General features: G+C 37.1%; 1 protein-coding gene across 1 annotated transcript; it reads left to right on the forward strand.

Annotated features, from left to right (window-relative positions):
* Window positions 1-1,159: 1,159 nt before the first annotated feature.
* On the forward strand, window positions 1,160-14,868 carry NTS (neurotensin). Its single transcript, XM_084507455.1, has 4 exons — window positions 1,160-1,445; window positions 5,497-5,558; window positions 12,349-12,573; window positions 14,479-14,868. The coding sequence occupies exons 1-4, from the start codon at window positions 1,385-1,387 to the stop codon at window positions 14,623-14,625; spliced, it is 495 nt and encodes a 164-aa protein (XP_084363581.1). The 5' UTR covers window positions 1,160-1,384; the 3' UTR covers window positions 14,626-14,868.
* Window positions 14,869-16,817: the final 1,949 nt, after the last annotated feature.

Consider the following 16,817-nt stretch of genomic DNA (forward strand, 5'->3'; position numbering starts at 1 on the left):
CTATGTGTGGTATGTGTATCACATTGTACTATCTGCATTCAACAGATGGAGCATTTGTCTGTATTCGAGAAAAGTCACACTAAAAGCAGTAGCACTATGGAGGCTGACGCGAATCTTCAGCTTTACAGTTACACACTCACACCTTAAAGATTAGCCTGCCCTACCCCCTACTTCAGGAGATTTCCGTGGGAATTTGCTTGTTTAGCTGCCGGGCCGCTGAGGTGCAGGGGGACAGCCCGCGACAGATGCCCGGCGCCAGCCGCCGGGCGCCCCACGGCGCTGCCCGCTGCCATGGCGCCCCCTCCCGGGGCAGCGCCGCCAGCGCTCCGCGGCCGCACCGCCTGCCGCGGAGCCCTTTGTGTCCCCTACGTGCTTTAGGGGTCCGTCAGCTCCTTAGATGTCTTGCCAGTATTTTACAATACTGGTATTTTACAATACTGTTAAGTATTTTACAATACTTCCTTCCACTATTTTACAATACTGGCATGACATTCTCAGATGTCTTACCAGTATTATAAAATTCAAGAAGAAAAAACGAACCAAAATTCAAGCACAAAAATAAACCGTAGAAGAAACTTCTTGTAGGAGCGCTTACTCTCTTCAAATAATAGCTCTCGGTTTACTCTTCAGAACGGATAGCGATCCTCGCCGTGTTGGGCGAGACGCGCATTTCCTGCGTATCTATGAAAAAGCTGTAGCAAGTGACTTTCCCGTTGTCTTTCTCTCTTTTTCACACATGGAATTCATGTTTCCTGCCGCCGTGCCCGCTGCCCTGCCGGGCGTGCGGGTCCCGCCCTCGCTTCGGGGCAAGCTAAAAGGGCTAAAACAGCACGCCAAACGCCGGCCGCACGAGGCTCAGCACCCAGCGCGGGCAGGTGTCTGAGCTACCGCGGAAACTTTCTTTTCATTAACGATGAATATACATAATGCATGTGTCTGGGGGCTTTCCGAGCTCAGGGGACAGCTCGCAGCCGGGACAAGCGCGCTCGGGCGGCGCTGGGGGTGTGGGGGTGCTTGGCGGGGCTGCTGCGCGCCCCGCTGCGCGCCCCGCGGGGCTCCGCGTGCGTCAGGCGGGCACTGGCGTCAGAGCCGCCGGGCGCGGAGCGGCGGGGAGGGGGCAGCAGGAGCGGGGGGGAAGAGGGGAAAGGAGGGGGAGGAGGAGGAGGAGGAAGAGGAGGAGGGAGGCGATGGCGGCACCGCCGTGACATCACCCCGCGGCTTATATAGTTGGGGAAGGGTCCGGGTTCCCTGTCTAGTGCCTGCGGCCGCCCGCCAGCACGCTACCGAGGGCGCGGAGTGGCTCTCTCTCTGTGTCTGTCTGTCTCTCTCTCCGTCTCTCCCCAGGATTTATGGACTTTACTTTCTAGAGAGTGGCGCGACAAGGATGAGAACCCAGCTGGTGTGCGTGGTGCTTCTGGCCTTAGCCTCCTGCAGCCTCTGCTTAGGTAAGTCCCCGCCGCGCCCGAACACGGAGCCTCCCTGGCCCCTGGCAGCAGCCGGCCCCTAGGCGCGCCTGCCCCCTCCAGCGGGATCGGACGCGACGAGGTGGATGAACTTCAGGCGCCCATGAGCTGCCCCGGTAACAGGGTCTGGCCAGCATCGTATTTTCTGTCACTCTCCTAACTTTCTCCCTTCCTGTAAGACGTTGCGCCCCACAGCATCACTGCCGTGGTTGTTAGTGTAGAGTAGTCATTGAGAAACACACGCCGGTGTAGACTGTCCACTTAATTATGCTGCCTCATTTGATTTTTGCTGAATACAATGTATTACCAAACTATCATATATACTGTATTTTCTGCAACATGTATTAATATCTCCCATAGTCCAAATCAACATGACTACATATCCATTGTAGTCACTTTTTAGTAGCTGAAGTACAATTTTAAGATTCTGGAGGAAAAAAAAAAAAGCTAGTAACTGTACCAAAATGATGACAAAAACTGCTGGTCACAAAGATGTTGATCACACAATAGGAAGTTAAATGTAAGTGCATTTCTTTTCCATGATCAGTTACTTTAGAAACACAAAAAAAAGGGCCGTATATGAAAATGCACTGCCTTCTCATTTGGAAAATGACATAGCTGTGCCATTTAGGTCCCCTGCTTTTGTGAAAAAAACAAAACAACAAAAAAACAGGTGTACAGCCACAGATATGGGGCAGAATAGGTTTTTTCACTCTAACTTGCAAATGACCATCATCTGTAAGTCCACAGAATGTAAAGAGTAAATTTACAAATGGCTTTATTTTTGAGCTTCAGTGTTCAGGAAGACTCAGAATTCCCTTCTTTGGATGCAAGTTACCAATTTGCATTTCCCCAGAGAAGAAAAATGTAACATACTTAATATCTGTATTTTGACACAACTTAATCATTATTGTTTTGTGTATTTTAGAGAGTTGATGATCTTAGTGACAGGACTTAATATTTATTACTTTCTTCCCATATATCTAAAGCTTTTTAAGCAAAGGCATTAATAGTATTTTCAGTGAGGCAGTATAGAATTCATAAGCCCAGTAAAGCTAAAGATTTCAGTGGAAATTATAAGAGGTGCATACAAAAATAAATGAAGTCGTATATGTAACTAACATATTTCATTTGCTGGAAAAACTGAAATTAAATTTAAAAGAAATGTCATAGAGAAGCTTGCATGGAAGGCCAAATCAATTTTTACTGATACGGACAACTATGTCACAAAGAAAATGATCTTTAGTTTTAATTTCGCTTTGAAAATATCTGCCATCAGGGGAACGTATCTTCCTGTAGAATGTAACTATTTCTATAGAACGTAGATACATGAATAGAAGCTATATTTCCTATCAATAATAAATGAATAATTAAAAAGACAACAAATAGTGTGGATCTTCCTTAGATTTGGACAACAACATGTAATAAGTTTTTTTATTCTTTGCTCTCAGAGCATCTGCTCTTTTTATGCTTTTACTCCTCATCTGTCTCTTTCACTCCTGAATTATCTGGGTGCACCCCCTTTTCCTCCTCCAACCTTTGTTTCATTCTTCACTCTAGCAACAGTCTCTTAAATAATGTCCTCTAAAGTTCTTTTCTCTATCAAAATGTTTGATACCTATCTATTCAGTGCAGCTTTCCACTTCTGCATCTGTCTTCTACCCTTGACAGTGTGGAAACACCCTTTTATTCTATATGGCCTTTAAAAGCCAGAGTGCTGACCAGATGCAAGTTATTTTATTGCTCTCAGCTGATATAACTCAGCACACAACAAATCACAATGCTGTCACACCTGTACTGTTCACCCACTTGCAGGAGCTGCTGCTATCATTAGTAGAAATTCAGCTGTGGTGATCTTTTGCTTCCAGCAGAAAGACCTTCAGCTACAGGTGAAGCTGTTAAAAGATTAGGTAACAATGACAATAAGTTGTTCTGTAAGGTATTAGGCTAGAGAGAAATTGCTAGTGAGTTGCTGCAGTACTACTAACCAGTTTTACTCAATAGTTTTGATAACAACTTCAATGCAAAAAGAGGAATGAATGAATGCATTGAGCTAGTAACACAAAGGTGAATGTGAGCACGACTACAGAGGAAAACTGTTATAATGCATAGGAATTTTTGATGACCTGGATAATAAAAATGGGAAGAAGTACTACTGTGCAAAGTGTAATAGATTAGGAAATAATAAGTTTCCATTGCAATCTCCTTTTGACAGAACCATGGCTGTTGGAAATGTGTGAGGAGACATAGGACTTGATCATGCTATCTGACCTTACTCTTATTACAAGATAATAAGGTTTTTCAGCCATGAAAGACAAGAAAAATCCAAAAATGTGTCTGAAACATTCTTTAGCAACTGGAAAACATTAAGGTAGTGAAGTAGTAGGATCCCTGATCTAGTTTGTGCTGTGCTGTGTTGAGATCATATCAGGCACAGAGGAGGGTCACTGATGACTTAGGGAACAGGTGGCTATTACGTAGATCAGAGACAGTGTAATGGCTATGAGCATAGGCTTTCAGTGAAGTGTCTATGGTGTTTCCAGGGGAATGAATGGCTTATGTCTGAAAGACTAAAGTAGGGGCATTGTAGAGGCACAGTGACCCTGCATTTGTTTGATGGTCACCATACAAAAATACCTTGAAGATCTAAGTAGGGAAGGGTTATGAACATTCTTAAAACCCACATGGGATGGATAAAAATTAGAGGCAGCATGTATAGTGAAGGAGCATATATGTGAGCTGTGAATAAAATTTTAATTAGAAATAAATTAGGCTTGAAATTAGAAGAATGTGAATAGTTTGATAGTTTGGAAGAACTTCCCAAAGAAGAAATGTGGTCAGGGGTGGGTCATCTTGTTACTAAGACTGATCAAGATCAATTTTTAAGAGCATTGTGATAGTTGACTTCCTGTGCTAGCAGAAATCTATCACAGACAAGCACACACACGCATAAAATGTTTCTTATGATCCTATGTTTTGTAGACAGTAGTAAGATAATGGTGATGATGCCTGAAATTCAGGCTTAAGTAGAATCTATCCACAGATTCTATGGTAGGGTATTACATGCTGATAACATGTATCGTTTTAATAAAACTGAGGCATGGTTTATGCCTCAGTTTTATATGGAATAAATATCTGTGTAGTTTGGTTTTAAATCTATGTAATTGTATTGTTTGGCTTGCGACTGCTGGTATTCTGTGGAACCTAAAAGGCATGTGGAAATTTGTTTCACTTGATTTCTGTATATATCTCATAATTGAGCTGTGATTGCTGCTTCATTTTCAAGGCAACAGTTCTTCCTTGTGGTTCTGTAGAGCATAAAGCAGAAAAGTTTTTGACTGTTTTCTCTTTCTACAGCAGTGTTTACTCTCTTGACCAAATCAAGTCTTGCAAGACCACTGAGCTATTAAAAGTCAATTATATTAGTAAAGAAAATTCTAAGAATTTTGGTTAGAATACTTTCATTTGGAGTATGCATTATCAAAAGAGCTTGTATCACAAATGCTGGTCTTGCTCAGTTCCCTTATATCAATAAAAATACTCTTGATTTAACCAAGAATAATTGAGGCTAAATTTTGTCAAGTAGCTCAGTTGTCATTGATCTAAATTCTTACTTGCTACTTAGGGAAGTATTATTTGAAAATAAATATCCAGTATCTTCCAAGGTTAGAAGAGGTGACAAATAGTGATTATGAAAATCATACAGATTTTGAATGAGGATATGGCAGCAGTTCTGTTTAATGGAATGGTTGTTGACCAGTGAACTGAGATTAATGAATCCTTTCATTAATAATCCCTTCATTTGCATTTCAATAAGCTTGACCCTGCTTTAAAATGTTATGAGTATCCATTTCAAAATAATGTTACTATTACCTAAAGGCTCATCACAGTCCCTTTAGACCACTTTGCTGTACTTCTATTACAGTTTTTATTTTCTTCCAAAACTAATTGAAATATCTAAATACGATTTTCTGAATTCAGATGTCCTGATTTATAATGAAATAATAAACATATGTTACTGATTTATTCCCAGATTCAGAAGAGGAAATGAAAGCATTAGAAGCAGATTTATTGACCAATATGTATACATCAAAGGTAATTATTTTTTCTCTTTTAGTTGATGGCTATGGAGCAAATGAATTCTCATTACAAACCTAGAAGTCTTTACACAAAGTAATAACCTGTGGTCTGGACCTAAAAGTTTAGTGCTAGACATCACTTTGGTGCAAGATTTTCTCAGTTCAAAGGAAATTTAAAGGTGTTGATGTGACACAAAAAATGTTCCTCAGTTTTAGCACTGTTACTTTCATTAAACTGTCAGAAGTGTGTTATGTGTAGAGACATAAATTTATAAGAGGAAATGTGTTTCCAACAAGATTATGTATGCTGAAAGCTAAATTAACCTTTAGTCAAATCTGCAAGTGAGATTTTTTTATGCAGAACTTTTTTCTATATGCATATAAAATTAAGACAGTCATGAAGCAAAAGCTGTTAATGCATATGCTGATCTTAGTTTAGGAATTTCATCGTAGTGTTAGTACAAGAACACGGGGAGATGACTATGAAACTATTAATCTGGTAAATGACATTTCCTTGACAAGCGGCCAGACTGAGTGATGTACATGTTATTTAATACAAATAGAAAAAAGTTATGTTCCAAGCTCATACTGACATAGGTGAAGCAGCAAGTGTTGCACATATGTATTGAACGGGCTGATAGACAAGCACTTTTGCAACACTCTTATGATTTAAAAAATACAGATGTCTAATATTTCTTCAGCAACATACTGAAGAACAAACTCTGAAATGAGTGTTACAGGCTTAAGGTTGAGTGATTTAACTCTTGTTTCTCATGAAGTTCAAGTGCAGCTTGATTTCAGTGGAAAATAAAATGAGACTTTCATGAAAATTTTAAAATAAGGATTCATAAGCTAATGACTAGTCAAATGTTAAGGAGAAAGCCTGCCTGCAATACAGTATTTACTGCATTTGGTTGTGTGAGATTTTTCACAGTAGTCCTTGCTAGAATGAGAAATGAGGCTAGAAAGTACATTGTTCGGATCTGGTCTAGCAATTCTTAAATTCCCACGTTCTTTACTGGCATGGTAGATTCCAAATAAACCTGTTTGCCACTTGCTTCTCTAAGGTAAAGAAAGAATTAATGCAGATTATTTTTCAGAGACAATTTTAAATGTAGGAGGCTGACAAAAATAGTTCTTTCTCTGTGTGCCAAACCATAATGTGTCCTGGGAGAAAACCCTGCAGTTGTTGGTATTTTGGTTACTGGTTGTAGTGGAATTGTGATCCTAACTTTCACTGCCATCTTCTCTCTCAGCATGCTCAAGTAACACAATCTCAAGTAACTAAAAATGCCCAAATATAGTACACCAGTTTTATAATATGAAGATGTATATTATACACTATTACATGTTTTTTTAAATCATGTATTTGATCTCCTTGTGGTATATATATGTATAACATATAAGACAAGTGACACCTGAAGTAGACAGAAACAGTAGACATATGGCAGAGACACCGTTTTAATTCTAGATTATACCATTTAAATAATCCTTTAATTCATTTAACATGATGTCCTTTGACATCAAAGTAAGGAATCGTAGAACCGCTAAAATGTCTATAAAACTTCTTCTACAAGAGATAGACTACTATTCCGTTCAATAGTAAAATGACTTTTTTTTTTTTTCCCTATCTGTTTCTGCTAGTTTTTAGTCTACAACAGAGGTATGGTTCTAATAGGAAAGCCAAATTTTATGATGGTATATATGATAACTGACTTGGTTTTTGCTTGAGATCAAGTTCCAGTTGAGGGCAATTACTATTGAATTGTATTAATCATCTTTGACACTGACTTGGTTAGCAACAACAAGGGAAATTCAGACAACTTAAATAGATTTAGTGGTTCTCCCCACTAACATGGAGGGGAAAATAACGATAAATAAAAAGACAGTGTTTATGAAAACTCAGATCTAAAAATGCAGTAAAGTGGATTAGTACTTATAGTTCTAGTATGTCACAGAAAAGTTCTTCCTAAATAGGTACTTGTATTGGTATTAATGGTATTAAGACTAATAGTCTATCCAAAAATATGGAAAAAAGCTTTTTACCACATGGTTTGGTTCTGCAGACTGTTGTCCAGTGCCTGCTGGCCTTTTTTGCCATTCATCCATATGCTAAATACTTCTACAATATTTTTTTTTTTTAAAGGAAATACATACATGCTTATTTTGAACTGTCTTCAAAATTTAATACAGTTTGTCTTTCTCTGCTGTTACACCTCAAAGAAGATAAAGGGATCAAACAAGTCCCTAAAATGCTTTATACATGCATATCTCTTTTCTAAGATAAAATCCAAAGAGCCCTTTGCAAGATTTAGTAACACTACACAACCTGCGGTGTTACAAGTATGAAATTACCTGCTGACTGCGTAGTGTATCAAAAAGATAGCTCCATTCCTCCTCCTTAAATGTTCTGATGAAACCAGCATTTACATGAAGAATGTCCTTAACTCAAACAAGATTGAGATGATATCAGTTCAATAAAAAGAAAGGAAGAAAAGTGTTTCTTTGAATAACTTATCACTAGAATATAATGTTGTGATCCCCACTTACGTTAATTTTTTGAAATCTTGGACCCTCTGAGCTTCTTACGTTTCTTGGATGCCTATTCTGACAGTATATGCCAGAAAGTTTAACCTTTGTCAGAGGCAGATGAGGCTACAGCTGCCTAGGAGTTGTTGACTTCCTGACTCTGCTTACAAATCATTACATTTAAAGGCATCGGTGTATATCATGGAAGAACTTTGGCTGTAACGGAACTCAATAAATTATCTACTTAAAGAAAGAACATTTTTATTATAATTTCTATTGATACATACTGAACAAAATTCAACTACTGTTCTGAAGAGGAACCCTTGAAGCACCTATGTAGACAGTGCAGACCTGTTGAGCCAATACAGTTTGTACTACTGATACTTTTGCATGACTTCAGCAGCATGCTGAGAGATACCTGCACACTCCTGTTAACATTGATGAAAACAAGGAAAATCCCCGCTTTACTCTATGTAGAGGATTTAATGAAACAAAACTAACAACAAGGAAGTATACCAGGAAAAAAAAGGCTGCTATGAGGTCTCCCTGGAGAAGAGTTTTCTTTTTTATAGCAGCCTTTCAGTACCCAAAGGGAAAAGTGGGAAAGCGGGAGAGGGACTCTGTCATGGAGTGTAGTGATAGGACAAGGGGTAATGTTTTTAAACTAAAAGAAGGTAGGCTTAGATTAGATAAGGAAGAAATTCTTTACTCAGAGTGTGGTGAGGCATTGGAGCAGGTTACCTGAAAAAGCTGTGAATGCCTTATCCCTGGAAATGTTCAAGGCCAGATTGGGCAACCTGGTCTAATGGAAGCCAGGGGGTTCCAACCTCCCAACAGGGATTGGAACTAGATGCTGTTTAAGGTTCCTTCCAATCCAAACTAGTGTATGATCCTATGATTCTATGAAAAAGCACCACAAAAAGCCTTCTGTTCTCAGCCTTATAATACTTCAGGAATTCTGTAAGTGAAGTCCAAGTTTTTACCTATATTTTTGATGTCTTGAGGTTTATTTGGTTATGAATCTGTTTTTCACCTCCTTTCACTAGATAAAGAATATTAAAACAAACAAACAACAAACAGAAATGAACTTTTTAATTATTATTTAACACTTAGGAGGTATTAATTACAAAACAGCAACAATAAGTTATATTAAATAAATTGTATTGGGTCGTCATTCAACCAGAAACAGAAAGAAAAATATATCAGATGTATTATAACTTGGGATTCTCTGTAGTTTTTCATAGGAAAAGACCGTTGTCAAGAAGAAAATATTCTCAAGCGCATTTCAGTTTCATAGTCAATTTTAACTTCACTTTCAACTTCTCAAGATGTAAAAAGGTGTGGGAGATATGACTCTCATATATCAGAGTCATATTTCAGATGCGTGTTCAACAATGGAAATGTGTATATAATATTCACTTCATGAATTCTTCAGCATTAATAATTTTTAAATACTGATTCATTCAGCAGCCTCTCAGATCCCTCCCAGATTATTTTTTTCAAGTTAATCTTCCAAAAAATGTGTTCCTTCTTGACAGATATGAGTTCTTTGATCTCTCGTGGAGGTGTTATAGCAAAACATATCTTGAGCAACTATAGTTGCTATTGCTTAGAGCTGTGTGGAAAATACATCACACACTGGAAGTGTACCTGAACATCTGTGTTACAGTCATCTAAAACTATTTTTGCCTTTTTTTTTCTTTTCCTCCAGAATACCCATCTCAGAGATTTTCCATAACCTATAAAACAAAGCTGTGTGGTTGTTAATGCTTGCTGTAATAGTGGAGTGTATTAGAAAAGTAACATGGCTGCTTTGTTCAGTGAGTGGACATGACCTAGAGAGCTCCAAGTTCAGTTAAAAAAAATAAAAATGTTCTTAATGCTTTATTGTGTGGGTCTGCAGGAGTGTAAGTCAGAAGCATGTGTACTCAAGTAAAAAAATACTTTGAAGAGATATATGCATGGTATTATTGAGAATTAGACTCTTTTGACCAACAAAGTATGGTTACAGACAGAACTGCAAGACTATTTTCCCCTAACCTCATAAGTAGCAGCTAAGACCAATTGCATCTAATGGAGGCTGCAATTTAAGTATTTTACTAATAGAGAGAAGCATTCTTTTAAACAAAGACATGCATCAAGGTAACATAAAATAGAATCTTGTAATCAAAAGTTATTAAAAATTATTCAAGAAGGCATAATGTATTTCCCCATTTCTTTTCTTTTTCAATCCCATTCATTGAACTTGGTTTCAACTTAAAATTCTCACTTGCTCACATAGCACTGTCCCTAGATTTAATTCTTCATTGCAATTTAAATAGTTCATATTTCTTTCATATACCCAAGAGAAAGAATTGTATTGGAAAAGTCACCTCGTTTAGTATGAAAAGCTCCATGGTTTTGCATTTCACAAATATTTTAAAACAGACCAAAGATTTTGAAATTGCAGTGCACACTTGCTCTTTTTGCTAATTTAACTATTGTTAATTAAATTAGGCATTCTGTAAAGAGGTTAAGTTTGTTTTGAACCTGCCACATCTTTTCAAATAATTAAACAGACAAATTTCTGGAATGGAGCACCTGAATGGGACAGCAGATGAGCTGAAACAATGCAGAACCTTCTGAATAAAATTTGGGATTTGTTTTCTTCTTATCCTCAGAACAAAATACTGCTTGTTTTCTGAGACATGTCAGGAAGCTAAGAACACAGCAGTTGTATCAAAGGACTAAATTACTGTTATTCTGAAATGCATGTGTATATCGGATATATACTGAAGTAATGATTAAAGACAAAAGGGTATTTTTCAACTAATGATACTGGTGATGAGAGCCTTTCTTGTTTCTTGCTCACTTCTCTGTATTTTTCTTTTCTCTCAAAAAATAGTAGCAAATGTGCACAAATATTACATATAATACCTCTTCGTTAGGAAATTGATTTGAAGAAACAACAGGTTGTGTGATTACCAAATGTTCAACTAGGTAAGAACTGCATTCACACTCTCAGTTAATGCTGTTGGTTAGTAAAAAGCAATGTCTGTATTAATGCAATAACCGTATTTAATTTGGTACATCCAGGAAAAGAAACTACATTTTAGTTCATTAGTACAGTGTAATTTTAATGTACTCAGCAAGGAAACCCTTGCCAGTAATAAACAGAAATTTACTCTTTGGCTTTTGATTGGAGATTGCTATGTCACCAGTTCCAGTTGAAGGAAACTAGTCTCAGTAAGTAGTAAACTAATACCCATCAATACGAGAAATACAATTTGGAAGAAATAATTAATAGTGTGAGAAAGAAAGTGGCAAAGAAAACAGCGGTGAGTGAGGTAGGCATTATTTTTTTCACTCTATTTTTTTTCCATTGATAATCAAAGCTAAAGAAAACTACTACCACAGTTGCTTGAAAAAAATATTAATAGAAAGTAAAAATGTTTTTTCTTATATGTTTTTAAAGGTTTTAAAAGATAAATAGCTCCTAAATAATGTAAAGTATTGGATTAAGCAAAAATTGTCACAAACCATGGTGAAATTTCTGTTTATTTTTGTCTTTCTGTAACAACTCTGAAATGGTTCATTAAGAACCACCCAAAAACAGTTGGTCTCAGTTTTTCAGTCCAGCCACAAAATCAGGAATACTTTGTTTGCACAACTCTATTTCATCTTTGCTCCACCTTTAACAAATGTTTAACATCTCTCATGTTCATCATAACTCTCGAGTATCCAAAAATCCTGGGGCTTACAAATTCCGTAACATCAGATCCAGCCTCATTAGACAGCTTGCCTTGAAGCAGGGGCTCTGTCCTTTTCTTGGGGAATTTTGAAATGACTGGTATTTGTTCTGAACTGGGGAGGAGTTTCTAGTTAACCACAAGCATTCGGCTTGGAATCTGGCACTGGGAATTTATCCAGCAGTCCTGACTCATTGTCCTGACTTACACCTATGAATTTATATTATATTAATTTCTATTCCTGTTTTTGTTTGCACCTGTGTATAATGACTATGAAATGCTACCATTCTGGTTTGGTAGCAGTTTACTTTAACATCGCATATATCTACCTTGAGGGTAAGGCAGTGGGGAAACAGACTTTGTGTTTTTAATAAAGGAGTTGTCCTAACTTCTGCACTCTCTAATTATTATATTAAAGTTGGGCAGATGAAAAGGACTTCAAACAAACAAACTTGTTCCTACCAAAATGCTTGAATGTCACACATTACTCAAAACAAACCAAAAATTGTATATTTGGTTACATTAAGTAGAGGGCATTTGTATTTTCAGATTAACAGAGCAAAACTTCCTTACTGGAAAATGACCCTGTTAAATGTCTGCAATCTTGTCAACAACATGAACAACCAAGTGGGGGAAACAGTAGAGGCAGATGAAGAAGATCTCATTTCAGGAAGACAGTTCCCTGCTGGTCTGGATGGCTTCAGCTTGGAAGCAATGCTGACAGTATATCAACTCCAGAAAGTTTGCCACAGCAGAGCCTTTCAGCATTGGGAGGTAAAATGTCACAAATGCAAGTTTCAATGCCTATTACACTTTTGTGGTCCCTTTGTCTTCACAGTGATCTTTTAAAATCCATACCCTATGCGTTTCAAGCCTTGTGTGTTCTTGGCTTAAATCACTCTTGTTACATTGTCTAAACTTTCCCTACCTTTATGATATTCTGTAATACCTAATACCTCTAATATGCCTGTTACTGAAAGGGTTGTGAATTAATACAGTTTTTCAAGAGCTGGATGCCTGTTTTGGATAAAGATGCATGCACATATGTGAAGTATTCTTAACTACATAATTTCTCCAGTCTTCATAGCCATTCCAGGGAACCAACCAAACAAGTGGCAGTGAACCAGAGCAAAAAATTAAAATCTGCTTAACACACATGAAATAACTGTATATTTATTCAGGCATAACTAAATGTAGGCAGAGTTTCTGTAAAACCTTTCAAGGCCCTGAGACAAACTGAATTCAAACTACATGGACACATTCCCATGTATACGTGTAATTTTACTAGGTACTCTGGACTTACCATTGCTAGGAAACCAGAATCAAGGGAATCCTGCTTTCCTGTTCTCCCACACCTAAAGATTGCTAATCCTAAGTAGTGATTGTTTTTAGTCCACCTGTCATATGTACCTTAGTGCAATGATCACGTGAAGAACACTTAACAACACTGATACATATTGTATTAAAAGTTATTTTTTGTAGTATCACTACCCACTTTCCAGCAAAACCAAGTTTCTTCAGCTGTTACAGATACATGGGCAGTGTGATTGAGTCCTAATACCCTTTTGCTTGCTGAATCACAGCTCTATATTTGCTTATTCTCAATGTTTCATACCAGCTAGGATGGCCCATACAAAAGTCTGCAGTCTCTGAGAACCAGTTTTCTGAGGACTCCATTGTTTGCTGAAAAAGAGCTACCGTAGCATTGACCACATGCAATAGCCTGTAACTTAATCACAGCTCCTGCAATAACAATTGCATCACTTTTTGTGGTGGTTGGGAAGCACCACTCCTAATCACTAATGTGAAATTAAAAAAGGGTATTTCTCTTTCAGCTTTGGAACACTGTTAAGCGGCATAAGTTTTTTTAAAGTATAATAGAAAAAGAAGGGATAGAGACAGAGGGAGCAGGCTTGAAATAAACAGTTTATGCAATGAAACAAGTTCTTATGATCTTACTCATCCAGGATTGATTCCAAAGTCTGTTGAAACCAGCTTTTCCACTGATATCAACAGAATTTAGATGATCTCTTACTTATTAAGTAGTTAAGTAACAGAGTTTGATTGCTTAGGAAAATATTGAGGTGGGTCTAAACATGTTTTTAGTTTAATTCCTTTCAGCCACAATCAGCTATAATCAGTAGGATTGTACTTGACCATGGAAGAATGTTAGAAGAAAATGAATGAAATCCTAATAGATAAAGCAAGAATTAATCTGAAGAAAACACCTAAAAAACTCCAAGTAAAACTCAAACACAGTTATATAACATATTTGATTGATAAAATTTTAGCTTTATTTCATTTCATACTTACTTACTCATCATAAATTTTGATTTTTTAACTGTAGGAATTTGGAGATAAAAATATTCCTCAAAAGGTGAAACCAGCAAGGAGTGTTTCAGGAGGTTTTTAGGAGGTCTTCCAGTTAAATTATAAAGTGGCAATCATTAGGAAGCTGTAAGTCAAATTTAGTCGAAGAAGGATCAGCTTTTCTCTAGTCAAAACCAATGATCTCGTTAGTTTCAGCAGAATTTAAATATCACTTCCATAGGATTCACCAAATCAGTAGCCTGATACTAGGTTAGATCTGAGTTTGGGGCTTATAATGCTCTCAAGGAATTGATAATTTTCATTACCAAAAACCACTGATACCATTCTGTGTTTTCTGACATCCTACAGTTACTTCAACAAGATGCTTATGATCTAGAGAACTCAAGCCAAGAAAAGGAAATAATGAAAAGAAAAAATCCCTATATTCTGAAGAGGCAACTACATGTGAACAAAGCTAGAAGACCATACATACTCAAGAGAAGTTCATATTACTGATACAGCAGAGGAAAACAATGTGTATTTAGTTTATAGGTAACTGTGTGTTATGGTTATCTGATTTAGATCTAAAATTATACTTGTGTGAAAATATACTATGGAAAATCATCAAGATGACAACATAACTGTGTCTTTTTTTGTTGTTGTTGTTGGTTCCAATGGCTATTTCTTGATTGTGATTTTTTCCTACTTGAAATTAATTGGATCAGTACATTTGCAAATAAATCTAGTTTCTAAGCATGATGTATTGCACACTACTGAGATTTCAACATATTTCCAACAATACAGTATTTTTCCTAATTTTGCACACTGACATACACCAAGGAAATTGATATTGTCCATACACCTGACTGAGAATCTCAACAGTTTTGTGTTATGGAAACTTGTTCTTGGAACACCTCAAACATATATATGCTTTCAAGTTTTTATATAATACAATATTCAGAACTGCTGCAATATTTTACAGATTGGCCAATTTAAATTATTAGAGATTAGGTCTAAGTAAGGTAATATGGTCAAATATTAAATGGCAATTTCAAAATTCATATTTAAAACAGCCTGCTTGTAAGTGAATTTAAGTTCTTGATTCCTGATTTGCCACTTGCCATAATTTAAGAAAATGCATTAATGAGACTTTAACAAAAGTATGCTACTGAGAACAAAGCCAGGTATGCTTCAGAATCTCATGTAATGTTGATTAAATAAGGAAAAAAGTTTATTAAATCAGTAAAATAATTTATGGTGTTTACCTAATTTATGAGTGCTTAGGAAAAAAATAAAAACAAAAAAGTAAAAGATGATTCATGCTCCTGTGGTATTACTGGAAAAGTCACTATACTAATCCAGTTATATGAGAAATTTGGGAAAAAATATTTAAAAGAGGAATTAAAATTAGAACATCTTACATTTACTATTGAAAGCTATTTCCCTCTACAAAGCTCCCTCCCTCTACAACTCTGCAATAACAACAGGTAGTTTGGGGAGCTGAAGATAGTCTTGGAATGCCAATGGGAAGCTCCCATCATGGAAAAAAAAAAAAAAAAAAAAAAAAGTATTTTCAAGTGGTAAATTCTCAAGTACCACCTGAAACTCACACACTACCGAGCTCCATGTGTCTAATCCCTACATCAGATGTAGGGATTAGTGCTCCTGGATTCCAGTCTGGAAGAAAACCATTTGAACTGGGGGAAACAACAACAGTTAAAATAGAGAAAGAGTTTGTGACCTATGAAGGCTTGATGCTCGGACAAGGAGACAAAAAGTGGGAACAGACATTGCTTTTGAAGCCTACCTGTTTTCTGTTTGAGGTATTTCTTCAAAATGTTCCAAAAAATGTCAAAAATCCCACAGAGAATTACCAAATCATGTCACAGGTCATATTTTCTGACAATTACTATTAAACATATAGAGGGATGAGTAGCATGAAAAAATACACTGCTACCAACGGTTATACCAACTTTGTTACATGGGCAAGAATTTTATTTATTTTTAATCTTTTTACTGTAAAATGTATTTTCACTACACTAAAGCTACTTCTATTTCCTTTTCCCACTGCAAATGTTACCAGTTTATAAAATAGCCATTAAATGCATGCATTCACAAGATACAACTGAGCATGCACTAATTACTATAATCATTATAATTCGAACAGAGCAAAGTAATTAAGCACATTTGGCCTCAATGGTTTAAATGCTTAATGTGTTTAAGAGCTTCACTTAAATATGGTTATAGTAGATTAATTTCTTTTTTGTTTGTTTGTTTTTGTTAAACAATTGTAGAATTCAACTGGAGACAGTGTGCTCTTAAGTGAGAAACACTGCTCTTTCCAAAAACCTACAGGCTCTGTTCTATTATAGATAACTTACATTCTAAATTAGCTGTTGATCTGAAATAACAGAGCAGAATGGAGTTTGATGGAGTTTGTTCAAAAATTCACTGCAAGTAATATATGGGGGAAAAGAAAAAAGGGAAGGGAAGGGAAGGGAAGGGAAGGGAAGGGAAGGGAAGGGAAGGGAAGGGAAGGGAAGGGAAGGGAAGGGAAGGGAAGGGAAGGGAAGGGAAGGGAAGGGAAGGGAAGGGAAGGGAAGGGAAGGGAAGGGAAGGGAAGGGAAGGGAAGGGAAGGGAAGGGAAGGGAAGGGAAGGGAAGGGAAGGGAAGGGAAGGGAAGGGAAGGGAAGGGAAGGGAAGGGAAG

Source organism: Aythya ferina (genome assembly GCF_964211825.1).
Source record: "Aythya ferina genome assembly, chromosome: 1".
NCBI lineage: Eukaryota > Metazoa > Chordata > Aves > Anseriformes > Anatidae > Aythya > Aythya ferina.

Bases quoted from the DNA above. Each gene is read 5' to 3' on its own strand.
- NTS (XM_084507455.1), top strand. From the start codon at position 1,385: ATGAGAACCCAGCTGGTGTGCGTGGTGCTTCTGGCCTTAGCCTCCTGC. The intron at 5,559-12,348 runs GTAATTATTTTT...TTGTATTTTCAG, and splicing joins CCAATATGTATACATCAAAG to ATTAACAGAGCAAAACTTCC. The intron at 12,574-14,478 runs GTAAAATGTCAC...GACATCCTACAG, and splicing joins GAGCCTTTCAGCATTGGGAG to TTACTTCAACAAGATGCTTA.